The sequence below is a fragment of the Mastomys coucha genome, unplaced genomic scaffold (assembly GCF_008632895.1).
Source record: "Mastomys coucha isolate ucsf_1 unplaced genomic scaffold, UCSF_Mcou_1 pScaffold8, whole genome shotgun sequence".
Classification (NCBI taxonomy): Eukaryota; Metazoa; Chordata; class Mammalia; order Rodentia; family Muridae; genus Mastomys; species Mastomys coucha.
Window position 1 is genome coordinate 35,200,611 of NW_022196914.1, and position 21,226 is coordinate 35,221,836.

At 49.3% G+C, this 21,226-nt stretch overlaps 2 protein-coding genes across 5 annotated transcripts in view; one reads left to right on the forward strand and one right to left on the reverse strand.

Annotated features, from left to right (window-relative positions):
• The window catches only part of Slc12a7 (solute carrier family 12 member 7), an 84,090-nt gene extending 81,691 nt beyond the window's left edge, over window positions 1-2,399 (forward strand). For all 4 annotated transcript variants that reach the window (XM_031360725.1, XM_031360723.1, XM_031360724.1 and 1 more), the window contains one exon: window positions 496-2,399. In XM_031360725.1, coding sequence (XP_031216585.1) covers window positions 496-587 — 92 coding nt within the window. In that variant the 3' untranslated portion in view covers window positions 588-2,399. The remainder of the gene's footprint in view (window positions 1-495) is intronic.
• A 1,791-nt stretch (window positions 2,400-4,190) lies between these two features.
• Window positions 4,191-21,226, reverse strand: part of Nkd2 (NKD inhibitor of WNT signaling pathway 2) — a 28,508-nt gene continuing 11,472 nt past the window's right edge. Inside the window, exons 4-10 of the mRNA XM_031360727.1 lie at window positions 12,837-12,897; window positions 11,440-11,567; window positions 10,785-10,880; window positions 9,960-10,104; window positions 8,960-9,044; window positions 8,396-8,523; window positions 4,191-7,066 (exon numbers count right to left, since the gene is read on the reverse strand). Of these exons, the coding sequence (XP_031216587.1) occupies window positions 6,489-7,066; window positions 8,396-8,523; window positions 8,960-9,044; window positions 9,960-10,104; window positions 10,785-10,880; window positions 11,440-11,567; window positions 12,837-12,897 (1,221 nt within the window). The 3' untranslated portion in view covers window positions 4,191-6,488. The remainder of the gene's footprint in view (window positions 7,067-8,395; window positions 8,524-8,959; window positions 9,045-9,959; window positions 10,105-10,784; window positions 10,881-11,439; window positions 11,568-12,836; window positions 12,898-21,226) is intronic.

The window sequence follows — 21,226 nt, forward strand, 5'->3', positions numbered from 1 at the left end:
CTCTCAGGGTGCTCTGAGCTTAGTCTCCCCCACTGGCAGATCAAGCGGGACAGATGGCCTGCTTTTCCATTTCACAGTTCAGGCTGCTGGCCACAGCTTTGACAGTTTGTGCTTTGCTAGCGTCGAGACATCTCTGGGGCCTTGTTGGATAGCCACTCAGGACCATAGACTGGCAAATGAGGGAGATGTTTTCTTGTTTCCTGGTCAGATACCACCAAACCACCAGGGTTCCTGTGACCCAGTTACCTGTTGGTTTCAAGTAGATGGGGTTAATAACTGGAGGCTACAGGAATATCTCTGCCCTCTAGAGGCAGCAGCTTCATTCCTGTTCTTTCATGGTACCATACCATCATTTCCTGTTTGGAGCTCCCTAGCTAGCCTCTTGGGATCGTCCCATCTGCCACAGGCCTTGGTTTCTTAGGCTAAGTCTGTAATATGAACTGGGATCCCTGATATGCCCAGTTGAGATTGGTATGGCCTTAACTATCAACCCAGACATGGAGTTCCTCGAGGTCTTGACTGAAGGGCTGAACAGGGTCCTCCTGGTCAGGGGTGGTGGCCGGGAAGTCATCACCATCTACTCCTAACACCTGCAGCCTGGACACACCTGGATGGGGTCAGGACTGTGCAAGCTGCCTGTGGCCAGGCTGGGGCTCACCAGCATGCCACTGACTGATGGCCACTGCTCTGGCACTCGTTGCCTGGCCTACCAAGATGGTGCAATGATTCTGGTGACCCTGACACACATGGCTTCCCACAGACATAACACCGCCTAGGCTTCCTCCGAGGAGAAGATGCTACATGGAGGGAGTATCTAGAGCTGTTCTGATCGGAATGGCTCCTTATGTTGTTGTGGGCAATGGTAGGCATACCCAAGGGATCTGCGGCAGCTCTTCCTATTACTGGCAGGGCCTCACCTCCAGACACTAGAATCACCTTTCTGCAGATGACTGTCCAGCATTTTGTGGCAGTTACATTTTACTTCTACCGTGCACAGAGAAAAGTACAGAGAGGCGCCTCTGTACTTTTCATGAACCTGACAGATGAACCAGAACGCGTGAACAAGCGCATGGTTCCTTGGAGCTAGGATGTCACTGAGTTGCTCCCCATTGGCTTCTTTGTTCCTTTGAGTCTCCCTGCTGTGCTTTCTGTACAGTAAGCACACTGAGGACTGTCCACCCTCACCTCCTCATTCTCTCCCCACACTCCTCAGACATGGCTCAGGGTACCACTGGAAAGTGAGATAGTGTTTACAGGGTAGGAGTGGGTCACCATTTGAGCCGGTGGTACCTGCCAGCTGTGTTCCCACCTGAGTTGATGCTCTAGGAGGTCCTGCAGAGAGAACCTTTGTTCTGCAGGGCTATCTGCAGCTAGCCTGCTTTCTCTTCTCATGGGAACTCAGCCACTTTATTTCTTAAGCACTGAGCTGGGAACCTCAAGCAGGTGACTATGGAGAGCCACAGTGTAACAAGCAAACGGCAGGAACACTGAGAATTCTGCACATAGTCCATGACAGCAGGCACCTTCCAGAGTGTGAACCATGATGTGTCTCAGCATACAGCTTTGCACATGAAATGCCGTCCCATCCCTCACGCTCCTGGCGAGAAAAGCCAGGCCCAGCCCAACACCCTCAGCATCAGCAGCCACAGCCCTGGGTCTTTCTGGCTGGGTCTTCCTCCCATAGAGGCTTACTCAGCTGGGGCCATAGGCGCCTCTGCACTTTTCAAGAACCTGACAGATGATTTGCACTTTACCCTTGGGCATTCTGCTCTGTAGGTCATGGTTTGTTCACAGGCTGTAGGTAACAGCAGTGATCCGCTCCTCCCGTTCTGTATGGCATATTTATTTATTTAATCCTCCCTGGGAAGCTTGATAGAGATAGCTTCTTTGAGGATGGCCTATGGTGCCAGGCTCTGGGCATCTCTGGCTTCCTCCAAGAGAATCAGCCCTGTCTACATTCACGATGTTCCAGTTAGGGTAGAGGCCAAGTTTGCACCTGCACAGGTTCCTCAGACTTTGTTAGGTAGCCAGGTTAGCTTGCCAGAGTAACTGCTGCCCAGTGTATGTCCCTATCAGCATAGTGATTTCCATACCTGCTTTTGACTCAACTCTGAACTTGGTTCAGACTACCGAGCTCTCAGTATCTAGAGCAGAGCAGGTGGCATGCCTCTCCCAGCTGTTAGGAATGCCCTGGGCAGCTGGCCTTTTCAGGTTCTGGGTCACTACTTACAAGAGCTGCCTGTAAGAGTGTCCAGCCTCCTTTCTGTTGCAAACTCCGTGTTCCTGGTAATTGTGGCCGTTCAGATCCGATTCATGTTTTTCCTTTTTATAGGCTTTTGTCTTTGTATGACTTTGTTAGTAGAAGAGTAAAGTTCTATAAAATATAAATGTTTAAGGAACTTCATGTGTCTCATTTCCATAGAATTCAGTGGTGAGAGAAGATAAACTTACTCATTCCTTCCCAGAGCGTCTCAGAGACGCACTTCAAGACTGGCCTCCCAGGAGGCTAGACCACCCAGGGCACTCAGGGTCAGGGGTGACCCCCCAACACACACACACATTGGAGAAGCTCTACAAAAATAAAAGGGGAATTCTCATGCTAGCTTAGGACTCAACTCAGAATTTTCTAAGGACGGGAGCCCTAGAATCACCACAGTGCAAGTAAAGCTATAATCTAGAAAATGGGGAACAGGTAGGAGGTGTTGAGTCACTGGAATACAGAACTGTGCAGCCATGGGAATGGTGTTGGCACCCCCACAATTGTTAAGTAGGTTTCTCTCTCTGGCCCAGGACATATCACCACAAACCTTCTCCTTGGCATTCATCATGGTTATCTTCCATACCCAGACTTTCTGCAGTAGAGCAGTGTTTGATAATAGAAATGGGCCTCTTGACCTGTGGCATCATGCACAAACCTGAGAGAAGCCTGACACTGCTCCCCTAGTATGGAAGTCCTCTCATATTGCGTCCTAGAAGAAGCAAATCCAAGGAAACTTTGTAGTTCAGGGAAGTAGGACAGTTCAGGAAAGACTGCCAAGTGAGCATAGAGCTGCTTTTTGGAGGATGTTCTGATATAGAAGCTTGACATGCAAATGACTGATGGGTGGTGTAGTCACCTTATCTGTGTGAGCCTTGAGTACCATGGGCACAGTAAGGACTGGGAATAGCTGTGTGTTGGCTATGGGAATGAACTGAGAGAGAAGCTGTCCTTTGGCCCTGCTGGGGACCAGAGTTCTCATGCATGGCTTAGAGCACATAGGCCTGGCTTTCACGGCAAAGATTAGGAGCTCAGGGATGGGGGTATCATGGGGAACAGATGGACACAGAGAAGAGCTCAGGCATATATCCGGAGTCCCACAACAGGTGCTATGGCAAATATGAAGCTTGGGCAGGCAGTGTAGTCTGTTACACCTTGCAGATGGGACTTAGTGAATATCGTTTGCCTTTGGGAGAAACGCCATGATGCAGTTTCCAGAGCTGAGGAACCACAGATGTCTGTCAGTGACTGATACCTTCTGCTTAGGACACTTAACAACAGAAAGGGCACCATCCCAGAATCCCCCTGAGTATGGACTTGGTTCACTGACAATCACATCCATGATGATAGCACTGTATCAAGAAACCCCAGGGCTAGGATCAGCCCACAGGTCACTTTATCAAAGGTCACAAAACCACACATAGGGCCTGTGACTAGGCTCAAGGGAACAGCAGAGAGGTCTTACAGGTGGGAGGTAGAATGAAAGGGCATGCTCTGTGACCTAGAGTAGAACAAGGGCCAGGCAGCAGATACCTTTGAGGAGCTGTCCAGCATAGGCCTGGGCTGTGTTAGTTCACATGGGGGGTGGTCCAATGTATGTCAAAAAGACACAGGCTCCGTATTGGTTCTAAAGCCAGCTGAGGATGGCAGAGACTCCCTCCTGCTCTCAGAACTGGCCTTGGTAGCAGGCAGGAGCAGTGTGTGTGTTTATGAGCCCCCAAAAGACAGAGTTCCCCTGAAGGTTTAGAAGAACAAGGACCCTACAGTTGCCTGAATTTTCTAGGTAACCTCCATGTGTGAACAAAGGACATAGGCCAGCTCAGGGCATCGGGATTCCAGATCACACTTGAGAAGTTAAATAGAAACTAGTGTCAAAAGATTCACCCCGAGAGTGATGGGATACCTGCTGAGAAAGGGACATCTTGGCGACACCTTCGTTCCCTCGATGTTTTTTATTTGGGAGTGTACATAGATCAGGTTCAGTTCTAAGAACACACAGTAGCCACACCCTCCACATACACAGCCAAGGTTGTTGGTTTTTCTCACAATAGCCACCATCTTCTGTCGCCAGGTACTACCAATGGCCATGGAGACAGCACAGGGTGGACTAAGCATCATTTCTCCTGGCTTTCTTATCTCTGTCTCTATTTGCAAAATTGCAGTTTTACTGCTAGGCAGTCCTGGAGCCTGAGTCAATCCAGGCCAAGTTCCTGCACCTCAGCAGATCCACTGTTCTCGGACACTGGTGACCATGTCCAGTGTAGCTAAATGCTGGAGAGAACATGAGCAGTTTGGGGGCAGGGGAGGCCGTGTCACTAGATAGTCCAGCCTGATCTTGGATTGTAGCTCTTGATGTAGCCTCCCACAAGCATTTACTGCCACACCCAACTAAATGGTCTGGGTTTGTTTCTCTTTTAGTTCACAAGTGCTTTCCCATCTCTTTAGGTGTCATCCATGGCACTGAGGACCCTGCAGTCTGAGGCTTGGTCCCTTGGCTGGCTGGAGTGCTACACACTTCTCTGCTTAACACTCACACAGTGGCAGATGTTTAGCCCCTGCCATGAGCTTGTTAGGGCTTCTACCTGCCCTGAATTTTTAAAACCTGAAGCCAGGGCTGAAACTTGGCTGAATCTTTCCACTTCCCATGGTGCTCAACTGAACCATGGCATGGGGTGTCATTAGGGATATCCTATATGATGTCTCTGACTTTTTTTTTCCTTTCATTTTTAGTTTATGCTCATTGGTGTTTTATCTACATGTATGTCTGTGTGAAGGTGTCAGAAGCCCTGGAACTGGGGTTACAGACAGGTGTGAACTGCCCCATGGGTTCTGGGAATTGAGCCTAGGTCCTTTGGAAGAGCAGCCAGTGAGTGCTCTTAACTGCTAAGCCATCTCTGCAGCCTCCTGAAAGGACCTCTTAACACAAGCCCAGTCTAAGAATGCTGCATTCTGAAAAAACAAACTGGGTGGCCACGATGATTCTTGTGTAATCCCTCTGCTGTGGTGCAGGTGGTAGAGCCTCACATACGTGTCATCTCTACATGATGAATTCCTTAGAATAGGCACGGGGGTTTTGGGGAGAGGAGATGAGCACAAAGTTGTGTTGCTTCTCAACAGTCTGCATAAGCTGCAGCCCATGGAGCCCATATAGGGCTTGGTGTTCCTTGTTAACATAAGCTGAACTCTGGGTTTAGAGGTCTGATTTCTCTTAGTCTAAAAATCCCTTATTAAGAAGCATTACTGTGGAGTCGTGTGCGTCAAGCAGCGTAAGCGGAGATTGTTCTACAGCATTCGCCCTCCATCCACGTGTACCTGTCATCTTCATCTGCAGCTACGATGGGTCTGTACGCTGACCACTGCCCTCAGAAAAGTGTTTGAGTACAAGGATATATATGCCATGTTACAGAATGCACAATCTTTTATTATGCCAAGAAGGCATAATGCCACCTGCACAAACTCACACGAGGTAAAAAATTCCCCTTTGCTGTGTCCTGTTGGTGGAACCACAAAGATCATGGCTTGTTGAGGTCCCCACACCTTTGCAGTCTTTATGGAGGGACACCGAAGTGTCACTTGGCTATGCACAGGCTGGATGGGGACCTCCAACATAGTACCTGATCCATCCCATCCATGTCTGTCTGGGTCTTATCCATATCTCCTAGAAGCTCTGGACACCAAGCCTCAAGCTGCCCACTGAGCATCAATCACCCTGCCCCTCTGCTCAACCGCGCCCCCTCCACATTTACTGATACTCTGGCCTCTTTTTCTGCTTTGTTTAACATGGTACACCGAAGAAGAGCCACTTTCCAAGCCCAGTCCACTGACTTTTCAATGTATAAACTTCACAAAAAGCATTGCCTTTTCCATTCAGGTACCCGAAGGTCAAAGAGCCATGAGGATACAAAGAATGTCTAGCACAGTCCCTCAAACATCCCACAGCCACCCTGCAGCAAAAGAGGCAACAGATGCTTTTGTGCCCTCATGTATGGACTTTCTAGAACACACAGGAGCACGTGTTAGTGGTAATCATCAGCTGCATCAAATGTACTGGTATCCAAATGGCATGGAGAAATGAAGCTTTGTCCACAACTATCCAGCTTGGTGCCATCTCCCTGGTGCCCCTTGACATCTGCAGCTGGTGTTGGGCCAGGGGATGCTATACTCTCTACTGGGCACATGCCAGCACCTGCTGTGTCCCCAAGGGCATTTGGGCGGAGTGCTTGTTTGGGTGCTAGGATGGGTGGAAGTGGTGGTGGTGGTGATGGTGGTGGTGCTCATGGTGATGGTGGTGTTCATGCCTCTGGATCACAGGTACCACGTAGCCCTCGGGCCCCAGCATGGGAGGCAGGTCCCGTACCACTTCATGCTCCACCATGGAAGGTTGGCCATGCCCCTTAAGTGGTGAGTGGCCTTCTCTGCCTTTCTGCCGGTACCTCTTGTGACCATAGGGCTGTGGCGGAGGCTGTGGTGGGGGCTGAGGGAGGTGGTGGCCATCCTGAGCACCCTGAGGCAGTGGCACAGCCTGCAGGCAATAGCTGAGCGCTTTCCCTGGCTTGCAGCTGCTTGGTGCCCCAAGAGGTTTTCCTGGACCCTTGGGAGACCTGAGGAGCTGCTTCTCCTGCCCCTTGAGCCGGGGCTGTGCAGCCAGAGCCCGGGTAGCAGGCTCATTAGCTGGTATGGCATGCTCAGCCAGTACTTGCGACCTGCGGTGGTGTATAGCGTGGGCATCCGACTCCTGTGATCGGGACCTGCTTGGAACGTGTGTGGCCCTGCCGTGATGTTCTTGCCTGGCCTGCTCAGGTGGTGACCCTAGGGACAAGACAATGGTGGTCCAGAGTAAGGCTTGAGACATGTCATATCTGTACTATGGGTTTCCAGTAGAGCTGGCTTTCTGGCTGGGTCACATCTCAGATGGCCACATACCCCAAGCTGGGCAGGGAGAGGTAAAAGCTCAGTTCCAAGCATATTTTATACTCCGTCTGGGGAGTCAGACACCTCGTTAAAGACCCTGAATGCCACTCCTCAAAGGGGTTTGGCCGCCCTGGCAGTTTGCTACTTGGCTTAGCTGGCCCTTTGTCCCTATCGTGGGTCCTATTAAGGAGATTCTCTACTGGGATAGTCAGAACCCTTCTAGGATATAAGGAGGGGAGACAGAAAGTTATGTCACATTAAGGGGCATTCCAGTGAAGGAACATAATTCATTAATCTCTTCTCTCTCTCTCTTCTCTCTCTCTCTCTCTCTCTCTCTCTCTCTCTCTCTCTCTCTTCCTCTCTCTCTCTCTCTCTCTCTCTCTCTCTCTTTTTCTCTCTCTCTCACACACACACACACCACGAGGGACACAAAAGAAGGCATGGAAGAGAAAGAGACAGAGATCAAGCTGACTTCAGAATAGCCTGATCGCAGCTTCATGAAATGCTCAAACCCTTCAGGTCAGCCCTCTGCAGCAGCCTTAGTATATGGGGCCAGTTGAGGTCACGCTTCCCACTAACCCCTTTGGAGTCCTCCAGATGTGCCCCCCCCACCCCAGCATCAGAGGATGGAAGCTCTAGTCCAAAGCACATGGAGCCAGCTCTTCCCAAGTGTGGGTGAACTTCAGCCAGGGACTTTTAGCTCATCAGAGATATTGTCCCAATGTACAGATTGCCTGAGTGGACCCTCAGGGATGCCTAGTAGCAATGGGATGGTAGCAGGGGACTTGGCCTCCAGCTTTCAGCCAGGCTGCAGTTCATGAATCTCTAAAGGCTGTAAGAGGCACAGAACCAGAAAGGAACATTGTATCTACCATGCTGGCTGTCCACTTCTATACAAGCTGTAATTCTGGCCTAACTGCCAGCTCCCCCTGCTGGAAGGCTCCGGAACATACATCTAGGAGTTTTACATCTTCCCTAAGCCAGAGTATGTCTCATGCATACACCTGGATGTTGAACCACCTTGCTTTCCAGGCCACTGCCAGAGGCAGAAGGGTAAGTTGTGAGTTCACATCTAGGCAGAGGATAATGGGGCACCCAAGTAGGGTGGGGACACCTGGGACCTGATACTGGGATCCCAATACTATGGGAATTCCAGAGCCCCCTGCCTACTTACTTGTACCTTCAGAAAGGCATCTATACCCAGGGTAGGAGTCCTCCAGTACCTACCAGGACCAAACTTAGATGTGTAGTTCTCAATGCCAGCAAGGTCTAGGTAGTGGTTTCTGCGCTCTGTGTTCTCATCCACACAGTAGGGCACTCGCACAGAGCAGGGCTGGGGATCGGCATTGGGCTTCCTGTGTGGATGGAGCAGAGAGGATAGGCCTGACGATGTGCTCAAGGCCAGACTTTCAGTCATATGACAGGGCTTCTAGCAGAGGTGGATGGTGGTCTAGGAGGTCTAAGTAGGGACTTTGACTAGAACCCACCACCCAGAGAAGGCAGAAGTGATGCAGTTGGGCAGTGTTGTATGTTGTCCAGAGAATTAAGGTCCATAGCTCATTATGGCAGCCTATCAGCACCCAGGATTCTACCACAGGTCTCACAGGGCTTGAGTGACCCTAAATTTAGGGTATTCTCTGTTTACCTAACTGGGACCACAATGAAGCTAAGCCCCACGAGGTACCATCACTCTTCATAGCGCCTACCTTCATAGGGTCTACCTGTTTCAGCACTCTCCCTGACAGGACACTGGGGAGGCCAGCAGGAAGCAACACTGGCTACGCATCTCACCTGCTGTAAGCAGACAGCCTTCTGTCAGCTACTCGGGGGTCATCTGTGAGCTCACTCTCTGTTCTGCCACGAGTGGGCTCCCGGTCTGAAAGAAAGGCATTCCATTCATTCATTCATTCATTCATTCATTCATTCATTCTTTGAAATTCAGTCATTCACTCATCCCTGACCACTTGCTTATTCACTCATGCATTTCTTCTGCCTGGTCATTTTACGAATCTGGACATCCGTCCACTCATTTGCTGTATTGTTTTTTTTTTGAGTCAGGCATGCTATCACCAGTGCTGGCCTTGAACTTTTTCCCTCAGTGTTAAGGCATAGGATTTATTCCTTCATCATACATCATACATCATTATACAAGACACTGCCTCTTGTACCCTGACAGGGGTGCAGGGATTTGATAGTTTGGGCTGTCTTAGAAGCACAGTATGTGTGGAGTTAATGGTTTAAAACAAATTAGTGGTTGGATACAAAGAAAAATGATTTGACTTGCAGAGCACATATAACAGAGGTGAAGGTCAGATTTTATCGGTGTACGGGATAAAGTGCAGGAGGAGATAGTCTATGCTTATATGAACAGTTCAAAAAAACAAATTAAAGCTGGCCTTGGACTTTTAACCCTGTTGCTTCCCTAGCGCTTGGATTGGAGGCCTACACCACTAGGCCCTTTGTTAATGAATTACTTTCCTTGCTTATCTGTCCACTCACTAAGCAAACAGTTTTGTCCCCTGCCAGGTACCAGGTTCTGCTTGGAACATTATGGAGACAAAAACTTTTTGATTGGAAGTGGTTGGGGAACACGAGCAACGTTGATATCCAGGGGTCAGTGATGGGGAGATAGTGGTGGGGAAGGGCATAAGTTAGGTGGTTGAGGGCATGGCCTGCCTGCCCCTGCGGGCCTGTTTTAGGGGTTGTGCTCCCCCTGCAGGCCTGGCTTAGGGGTGATGCTCATGGAGATGGCACCATTTGAACAGGAAGGCTCCTGGCATAGACTCCTCACCTTGGCCAGTGAGAGGACATTCCTTCTTGCTGGAGGGCTCAGGGCTGACAGTTAGCTTCACTCGGAGGGTCTTGCTGCTGCCCGAGGAGTGATTCACAGAGGCGTCGACAACCTCATAGATGGTGTGCATCAGGCTGGACATGTCCTGGGACCAACATGGCAGACTTCAAGGGACATTTTTCCTTTCCTTACCAAGCATGTATTTACCCGCTGTCCACAGCAGGCACCTTGGGTCCATTTATTCCCCATCTGAGACTTATACCCAGATTAGACCCAGGATGTCGTACATGGCTTAACGGTAGCCCCGATGTCTGTCTTTGAAGCTACACCTCTGACTTTAATATTCTAAAATATTAGATGAGCAAGCAGATAAGCTTTCTACCTAGACACACGTTTTTCAGCACCACCGTCATGGCCAGTGAAGGTGCTTCCTTTGCCTCTTTTGGACACAGTTCAGTGGACCAAGGGCACTCCATGGACCCAGGTTGCCTTGTGAGGAACCCAGGCTTGGCCTAGGGATGTCAGAGCTCTAGAGAAAGACCATGCTGGAATTGGTGAGGAGACATGTGCTGCCTGCCAGAGTAAGGAGACACTGATACTAGCTATGTCAGGATGTTAAAATGGGCCCTGTCTCCCCTTCTGTCTCTGGAAAGTTCTCGTCTGTTCTTTCTCTCTAGTCAGGACTCACTCTGTCTCTCCATCTAAGGATTCAGATATTATCTATCCATCTGTCTGCTGAACCAGACTGGTCTCAAATCTCAAGAGCTCTCTCACCCCTGACTCCCTATCCTATGGTGGACTGACTGACAGATGTGGGCACATTACCTCTCTGGTGACTTTCCCACTGTTGTCAAAGTCATACAGTGTGAATGTCCACTCTTGGCGGTTGTCTTCTTCCACTGAGACATCACACTGGAGTGCCTGTAAGGCAGTATGCAGGGGTAGGAGACGAGGAAGAATCAGCTGGCGCTTGAGACTGGGAGTGCCCCAACTATGGTTCCTCCTGGTTTCCAGCCAGGAAGAGGTAGTTCTAGAGCAGTTTGGCCTGCATCCCTCAACCCTTGCCTCCCTGCCCAGCTCTGCCCCCTCCTCTTCCTAGTGAGGAGCTGATGCCGTGCCTCATGACCCAGTTTCTCCCCTGTGGTATCTGTCTCTGCTCATACAAATACTCAGGGTCATTCTGAGTTGGAGGAATCAGGACCATGGGCTCCTGCTGCTCCCCTGTCTGTGGGGGTAGGAGACCCCCTGTAGTTCCCTGACCAGTAGTGCTAGATACCTATTACATCTGCCCAGCATTGCCAAATTCACAGCAATACCATGCAAACCACCAGGGCAGCACATTTTAGTCCTGCTACACGGCCTCAGAGAGGCAGAGGGAAACCTCAGGGCTGGGATGGCCATGGTTCCCATTTAGGGCCACTCCTATTCATCCTGGGGTCCAGGGAGCCACTCATGCGGGTGTACACGGGAGAGGACTCACGTCAATGTTCAAGTGCTTCTTGCTCAGTCTTAGTGGGCCCTCACGGCTTGCTGCCTTCTCCCCGTCATCTGTGCTGAAGAGCTGGCCCTGGCCCTCGTGGCCCTCAGACTTCTCAGGGGGCAGCACAACTAAAAGAACAAGAGGAGGTGAGGCAAGGGCCTGTCCCATGTGGGTAACGGAGGGGAGATGGGTTGACTTGTCTCTGCTCTCTTCAGTTCTACGTGAGCCCTGAGCTACAGCCTGCTCCCGTAGAATAGGAAAGTAGAGAGGAGAGAGAGAGTCCTCACTTGGCTTAGCTCAACTGGGTATACACTTGCTGCACTAGGCAGCCCATAGTGTGTCTCTCTCAGTGAGCAATCTGTCGCCTCTAGGCTGACATTGTACAGATGGGGTGGGAGAAGAACCTTCAAGATCAAAACAGAGTAGTCTCCACTCCAGAATCCTCCAGGAGAGTGAGTCCCTATATCCCCAGCTTTTCTCCTCATTTTCTAATGCCTTCAATGCCAAACCCACTGACAAGGCCACATGAGGGCTATCTGTTGGCTAAGCAATCTTGTCTCCCCTGATTCCAAGTATGGATGGATAAGGAGCCGATAATAACTCATCACATCAGGCTGGCAAGATGGCTCAGTGGGTAAGAGCACTGACTGTTCTTCCAAAGGTCCTGAGTTCAAATCCCAGAAACTACATGGTGGCTCACAATCACCTGTAATGAGATCTGACGCCCTCTTCTCGTATGTCTGAAGACAGCTACAGTGTACTTAAATGTATAATAATAAATAAATCTTTAGGCCAGAGCAAGCAGAGCCAACGGGAGCAAGCAGAGCCAACTGGAGCCAGCAGAGGTCTTAAATTCAATTCTCAACAACCATGTGAAAGGTTCACAACTATCTGTACAGCTACAGCATACTCATATACATAAAATAAATACATCTTTTTTTTAAAAAAGCTCATCACATCTCTGTGTGGGGCAGATTCCACAGAAGACACACACATAGGACAGTGACTCAAGTGGGGTTCAAGTCACAGGTGGCATGTTTAGGACTGCTCCACCACTCCACAACTGGTGCAGCAAGTGGCCATGACATTAGCTCAGAATTCATGAGCACCAGTTCCTGCAGCTTGACCTCCCTACTCAGTCTGAGAACTACATACACAAAGTAAACCACTGTACAGGGACCCGAGACTCAGTATTTGGCTTCTCTCATGACAGATCCGAGCTGCCTGCTTGGTAAGGAATCACAGGTGGTTGAGATTCCTGCTTACTAAAGAACTAACTTCTCTTGAGACTAGGAACCAACTGATCCCAGCTTTTGTATGCCAGTGTTGAGGGTTCTGAGGTGTGAGTCCTAGGCTCAGGGTGAAGTCTTGGGAGCATTTGCTGGAGCTAGACTCACCTTCTAGAGAACCCTTGTCTTCCCAGAAAGGCCCCTCCTTAAGGTCTCCATTGGGCAGCTCCTGCAAAACAACGTGACAACCTAGGACCAACTCTGAGACTTAGAAGAGCAGAGGAAGACAAGAAACAGGTGCTCTGTGAACCTGAGACCTGAATAGAAACCAGCATCAGACCTCTGAGGGGCCTCTCAATCTGTGGGCCCACATACACCAGCTCCTTCTAGCTTCACACAGCAGAATGTACAAATACCATGTGCTGGAGCCATTTCTAGGACTTGGCCTCTTTGGCTGCAAGCAAAACCCACTTTCAAGTGAGACTTGGGATCTCCCAGGGCTCAATCCCAACACTGCCCACACGCAAGTATAATATCCTGGCTGGTTTTGTGTCAACTTCACACAAGCTGGAGTTATCACAGAGAAAGGAGCGTCAGGTGAGGAAATGCCTCCATGAGATCCAGCTGTAAGGCATTTTCTCAATTAGTGGTCAAGAGGGGAGGGCCCCTTGTGGGTGGTACCATCTCTGGGCTGGTAGTCTTGGGTTCTATAAGAAAGCAGGCTGAGCAAGCCTGTAAGCAGCACCCCTCCATGGCCTCTGCATCAGCTCCTGCCTCCAAGTTCCTGCCTTGTGTGAGTTCCTGTCCTGACTTCCTTTGGTAATGAACAGCAACATGGAAGTGTAAGCTGAATAAACCCTTTCCTCCCCAACTTACTTCTTGGTTGTGATGTTTGTGCAGGAATAGAAACCCTGACTAAGACATATAAGAAGCCTCGAATCCAAGAACCCTATGTGTCACTCTGTTCCTGGCTTAGCTTGGAAAGCTTTTCATCAAGCTGCCCACAGTGTACCTAGAGGGGCATTCACTGGAGTGGCAAGGGGGCCACTGCCTCCTTCAGGGCTGGGTTGAGGAGCAGGGATGGATGCCAAGAAACATCCTCAGCCCACAGCTGATCTCAAGACAAGTTATGGGAAAATGGGAAGGACTTCAAACACATCCACGCAATGTTTAAGCCAAGAGACTCTGCAGAACAAAAGCTCACATGGTTCTTGTAAATAATCCACAGAAGCAAAGGCTACGAGAAAGGAAATATAAAATGTGCCCACACGGAAGCCATCTGCAATCAAAGGGCCCGTCAACAGAAGAACTCGAAGCCCCCAGCTCAGCACTCAGGGCCCCAGGGAGCATTTCCCACCAGTTTCCTGGCATTTCTGTTTGATTCCAGGTGGCTTCAAAGTTTTTGAGAACCCTCAAGTAGATGGGAAGTTGAGCTAAGACCCATTCATCTGGCTAGCTGGCAATGTCCCTGGGGGATAACATGGGTCAGGTGATCCCTTTGGTTTGTAGCTGGGGACAGGAGGAAGATAAGGCTCCTCAATTTTATATCTCATCCAGAAAACTGAGTAGCCCAGGTACAGTGTGACACATTCTCACCCTGCCTGTGACTACAGGGTGGTCACTGATCCCTACCCCATTCCTCACTGTAGATAACATGGGATGATGTTTAGCAGGCAGCCTAGCCTTGTGGGTTCATGCCCATCTGCAGAACACAAAGGACAGAGGTCTCATTCAAACCCAGAGCATGGAACAATAGCATATTTAAAAACCTGATGCCTTTGGGATAGGATGGGGAAAACATTCTGTCTCTAGCAGCAAGTAAGAAAATAACTGTGAAGCCACTACACCTGAATGGATAGGCTGACTGTTCTGCAGTATGTGATGAGGAACACCAGATATGCTCAGATGCATGCGGCAGAGGCAGGAATACAGCAGTATTCTGGGCAGTATTTGCTGTGTGAGGCTTGGCGAGGACAAACCCAGTGTTTGTCTCCTGAAAGGAGAAGCCAGGATAGGCTTGAGGACTTCTTAGTACTACCCCAAAGTGCAACATGGGGAAGAGAGAGGGGCTCCTTTCTAGGTGGTTGTTTGTTTGTTTTGGCTGTGCAGCAGTTGTAGGAAACACAGCATTTGAAAGGAGCCCTCACTGCAGAAGATCAGATGTGACCAGCTGAATGACTAGGGCCAGGAAGTATGGGAGACCCCTGCTCATATCTACATCTTACAAGGACCCCCCCCCCCAAGTCTTCCTCTCTCTGGACCTCCCAACTCATGGGAACCATTATGAATAGAATGCATACATAGTTTGTTCTTAGATATCACTTAAGGGATTACACTAGAGATCATCTTAATGAGAAAACCTCCTAAATATTAAAAAGTCCCCTTTCTAGCTACATATGGTAGCATGTATCTTTAATCCTAGCCTTTGGGAAAGAGAGAGGCAAGGGATCTCTGTGAGTTTGAGGCCAGCTTGGCCTACTTAGCAAGTTTCAGGGTAGCAAGGACTACATGAGATCCTTTTTCAAAAAGGAGGAGGTCCTCATTCATTCACTGATCAAATAACCCACAGACTGAATGAAGGCTCAAAGGATCTGATTTTAATGAAGTGCAAGGAATCTGCCTTGACTCTACAAAACTCTTTTATGTCTACAATGCCTAGTGACATGTCCTGCGACTGGAGGCCTGAGCTTAGTGAGACAGAGGCCAGCTTGTCCCAGCTGAACATAAGGTATGAAATTTAGTAATTTCTAAAAGCCTTGGGGCTTCTTTATTCTTAGAAATCAGAGTAACTCATAGAGCTTTTCAGTTCCAGATCCTATGAGGTAGGGAAGCTAGGTTCAAAGACAAGGGTTCAGCTTCACCTTGAGATACCTCAGGTGTTGTGACTGACAGGTCCTATGTCTGGTTACAAGTCTAGGGGTTGCAAGTTGCTGCTAACAAAACAGGTATTCAGGGAAAACAAAGCTGGTGGTACCAGGGAGAGGGTCGAAGACTCAAGTTGATGTCAAGAGAGAGGAGCAAGGGCAAATGGAGCACATGTTAAGGTGTCATCTCCTGAGTCACCTGCACTTACCTTCAGGAGCCCTGCTGGGCCAGCAAAGTGATGCAGGTGAGAGCAGAGAAGATCTCAATAGTCCCTCCCACCATGGGACTCCCCAGAGAACTTGAATCCTTCATGAATAGGCAAGTCTCATCTTACTAAGAAACTGGTGGATACAGCACCCCCAGATGGAGGTACACCCGAAAGGCTAGAGCCTAGAGTTGCCAGCCTCTTGAGTTGCTATAAACCTCCTATCACCACTACCATACTTTATCCTGTATGTGAGGCTGGAACCACTAGCATTCACGGACACCTTCCATTTCTTATTTATAAAGATAAACAATCTTGAGTTTTGGAGCCTTGCATGGGTTATAGACTTTAAATGCACTGTTAGGTGGGGGAAGCAAGGACATTCACTTCAAAAAGGGATCTGGGAGTTGCGCTTAGTGGAAGAGAGCATGCTTGAGATGCACCCCTCTAGGTACAATGCCCAGCACTTTAAGAAAAGAAGAAAAATAAAATAAAGAAGACCCTGCACAAACTCTAGGTTGGTCTCCTGGGACATTCCCAAGGCTACAATAATAGGCCAGGGCTGCTATAATTGACCAAAGCCACACCATCTGTGGGCAGGACCACTGTTGCAGATTCTGTCAGCACACACCAGAACCCAGGACACGGAGGACTCCAAGCACTAGCCCAGGGTGGTTGGAGAGGCCCCGGATCAAAGGAGAAAATGAGTGTGTGTGGGGTAATTCTGGCCTCTGCCTGGTGATTTAAGTCAAATCTGTCCTGCTTACATAGAAATGCCCTTTAATCTGCACTGCTTTAGTTAAGTAGAAGAGCCAAGGGCTTTAATTACATCATATAAAACCTGTACAGGGCCACTGGTTAGACATGCAGCCCCTTCCCCAGTGTAGCCAAGTGCCTGTGACTTAGGCTCACAAAGACAGACATTACACCCCTGCTGTAACAGAGTCCTGTGACCTCAGGTCCTAGCAGATCCTCCCTGTTCACCTCAGTTCCTCTTAAAGAACTGCAACCACGCCCTCTAACCAGAGCCTTCTTGCTCTGGCCTCAGAAATCACTCCTCTCTGATCAAGCTTTCCCTCCTCTTTATGCTCTTGTGGCTAGACACTCCTGTTGAGGTCAACGGCTTGGTGAGGCTCACAGCTTAGCATTCTGCACATGTCCTCAGGGCCTGACCCATAGGCACCTCCCTGCACCACACACCCTACCCCAAGTTACTTGCTGTCTTTGTAACATCACTTTCCAGTCTCTGATGGGTGTTCCCCTACGCACTGGGGACCAGTGTCATGATTGTGGGGTCCCATGCCGCAGTGGGGATGTAACCCATAAATAAGGTGTTAAGCATCTGAGGTAGGTATATCTGGGACTAACTTGTGCTGGCCTAAGGGGCTCCTTGCCCTGCTGCTACATACATGGATAGTCCACATACTAGAAATACCCATTTATTCACACCCAAAATGAGGGCTCCACAGTTCTTCACACTGCCTGCCCTGTTTTATCACCCCACAAGGTGTTGAGGAGGTGACAGGACAACCTAGGTCACAGTCCTCAAACATTCCCCATAATTGCCACTAGGTGGCAGTAGCGATTGGGAAGTTTCCCAACAAACCCAGAGTCTGAGCTTCCTAAGAAGACAATTTGTCTTACTGAAGTCAGAGATGGGGGCACCCAAACCCACCTTTGAAAGAGGGTTATGTTCCTGAATCACATCACCCACTAGAACCCGCAGGCCCTGGGAGACCACACCTCAGCACCTTCCAAATGCCCACCCACCATAGACAGCTATAAGAGTAGGGAACAGAACAAGCACAGGGCAGATGGGCCTCAGGACAACTATGTGCCAATTGTTCACTCTCTGAGGTTTCCCTGGGCTCAGAAACACAAGACCACTGTCTCCAACTGAGCCTCATGCAAGGAGGCTTTGCTCCTGTTCAGAGAACAATCCATGTGTCCTTCCTGAAGCCAGGTCCAAGAACTTCTGTAAGGAGAATGGAGGCTCAGGTGGAAGGGCAGGCCATGACAGCTCCTATAAAATCCTGTTCTGTATGATGAGGTACATGTGTGACCTTCCACAAAGCCTCTAGCCTTGTGGAGGTTCTGGCTCCACATGTCAGTTTTAAGGTCAAGGTTGTACCCTCAAACACAGCCCTTGATGAAGGGTGAGATCCTCTCAGTGTGTCAGAGATGGGGTGAGGTTGTGGGGAGGGATACACTGAGATTTCCCATAAAGAAACACAGAGTCAGAAATAGGCATGGATGCAGAGAGAAATAAGTGGGGATTGGGCCTTTAGTGGGCACTCTAGGAGAGGGGAGACGGAAGGAAATGAGGCTAGAGCAAACAGACTGAAGCCACTGTCCAGAACTGTACCCAACAGAACAGCTGGCACCACAGGGCCCCCAGGGAGGGTGTGTGGTCTAGAACACATGGTTAGCAAGTACTGGGATGGGTCTTTGTATATATGTTCACTCCAACCTCATCTCCTGATCAGGAAAATCACCCACATTAACCTCCTAGTTATTTCTACTCAGATGCGGAACTCTTCAGAGACACATCATAGAGGCCACCGGGATGACCTTTGGGGCAGCTCGGCAGTGTCATCCCTGGCCATTCTGTAAGACTGGTGCTGGGGTGCAAGCCCAGGCTAAGAACAGCCTGCTGATGGAAAGATAGAGCCACAGGACCTGTGTGAGATTCATGCCATGTTTATGGAATCAGACAGAGGTAGAGCCATACAGAGGAGTGGCCAATGGTACCCTCTAAGTGTGGGCTGCAGCTTCCTGAGAAGCAAGCAGGAGAGCCCAAGGAGCCAGGAGAACTCCCGGGCTCCTGCTTGGAGGCTGTTGATGTACTGGGTGTGGAGTTAAGATGGGCATCCCTCACACATCTCAAGGGAATCTCCCATGGGGCAGACTATTCTTGGAGAGCCACAAAGAGCTATGATGCCCTGAAGGAGGTGACGGATGCCAGTACTAGAGCAAGCAGGGTAAAGAGGGAAATGACGGAAAGAGGCTTCAGGGTAGAGTCATCAAGGCCACAGCCTCTTCTGCTGGGGAAGATACCAGGTATAGTAAGGATGAGCAAAAAGCAGGGAATGGGAGAGTGGGAGGAGGGCAAGGGAAAGGGGACTGCAGACAGCTTTGGAGCAGGGAAGTAGCCAAGCCCTCAAATGCAGGGATCTTGCTCTTCACACAGGCTTCCAGGTGTGGCATCTAGCCCCAGGCTCCGAGGAACAGTGTTTTCTTAGGAAAGGTGAGGAGGCCACTCTGCTCGCAGCCAGGGGCTGGAATTCCACTTCCAGGTGCCGGCCCACTCGTCTGTCTGGAAACGCTCGGCCAGCTTTGAAGTCACGACTCAGTTTCAACCGCTAAGCAGTTTCAGATGTGACAATCTAGTTTTATGGGCTTAATAATTCCGACACATGTGCAGTAGGGCCCAGCAGTTCCTGTGGTGCCTGGCGGGTCCCCTGCAGGGGCTGAGAGCCATGAATCCTGAGTGCCCAAGAATCTAAATCAAGATGTTTAAGGAGAGTGAATCCAGAGCCACCACAGGAAGGGAACACAACAAGTGCATGTTAGTGTCTTGCTTTCTTCTAAGATCTGCAGATTCTATACACACATTCATTTTGTTTTGTTTTGTTTTGTTTTGTTTTGTTTTTTCGAGACAGGGTTTCTCTGTGTAGCCCTGGCTGTCCTGGAACTCTCTCTGTAGACCAGGCTGGCCTCAAACTCAGAAATCTGCCTGCCTCTGCCTCCCAAGTACTGGGATTAAAGGTGTGCACCACCACCGCCCAGCAAAGGAGAAGACTCTCTTTTTTTTTTTTTTTTAATTGGGGGAGGGAAGGCTAGGACCACTTTCATCAGGGGTTGTATAAATGAACCCCTGATGAAATTTATAAAATGGAATTTATAAAGGCAGGGTTTTCTAAAACACACACTCCTCCTTTACACCAGTGTCTGCCCTCCTCCATTTTTCTGTCTAGGCCACAAAACACAAATATTTCCATCATCATCTTCCTCCTGTTCCTACCACAGTTCCCCATTGATCCTATCATTTGATTAGTAGTAGACAATATAACACGGACCACATTTCCAACACCCATTCATCCAAAAAAATACACTAGTCCCCAGTGTGTGTAGGAATTGTATCAGCCATATGTACTGTGGGGAGTTGACCATCTACTAGTCACAAGAACGTGGGCACAGAGGAAGCTCAGTTCACAGAGAGTGCTAGACAGGGAAGAGGGTGGCTGAGTCACTGAATGAATGCATTCCAGGGATGAGCCTTGGCCACTTGCTGGAGAAAGTTGTCCTGTGAGAGATGCTGCCAGGAAGGTCATATGCCTAAAGGGTCAGCTGCCCTTCCTTTAAAGTCTATATGTCAGGAGCTGGAGAGATGGCTCAGCGGGTAAGAGCACTGACTGCTCTTCCGAAGGTCCTGAGTTCAAATCCCAGCAACCACATGGTGGCTCACAACCATCCTCAATGAGATCTGATGTCCTCCTCTGGGGTGTCTGAAGACAGCTACAGTATACTTACATATAATAAATAAATAGATCAATAAATAAATAAATATCTTAACCACTGAGAAAAAAAAAAGTCTATCTGTCACCCAGAGAGAAGGATTGGGGTGACCTGTATCACCCACGCTAACCTGCCCAAGTGGGAAGCAGAGTACGACTAACCCCATCCCTCAGCAGAGAAAGAAGACCCCACATCCTCCCAAGAAAGACATCCACAGGGGACCCACCTTGAAACCAACCACTTCCAGCACACACATTAAATCTCTAGGTGCGAGTGGGAAGACTCTACATAAGCATGCACATATACACGTGCGCATGTATGCAAACACATGCACACACGGACACACACAGGGGAACATGCACAACATGTACATACGCAGGCACATGTGTGTGCATGTGCCTGCGCATGTGTGCACGCACATACAAAAATACATTACACACAGGAACACACACATGTGCACATTTATGTACACACTCGCACACATACTCATAACGCATACATACATGTGTTTGTCCAGAGACAATAATCATGAGCCATGCTGACTACTTCCCTTGTTTTCACTCTTGGCACACTGAAATTTCTTTGATTTAGTCCTCCATGTTCCAGTCACTTTGCAACTGGTCTATGCCTTGATCTTTTACCGGTCATGCCTGACACTACAATTGTCTTTTACAGAAAATGATGATCAAGGCTGACCAATCTTCCCTGATGGTGACTATTCAGTTCCTATTCACAGTTCGCAGGCCACAGAGGTTGCAAAATAACAAAATGGAATCCAAACTTGGGTCTCCCAGACTCAGGTCCCTCTCTCTGCCTCTTGCTTGGATGAAGGTGAACTCTTACTCAGGAAACCCACTGGCCATCTTTGTTTCCTTTCATTCCTACTAAAGCTTTATGTTTCTTATTTCAAAGGCAGATTAATTCCAAAGCTGGAAGAGAACACGACTGAACCCTAAAGTTGCTGTTTTTG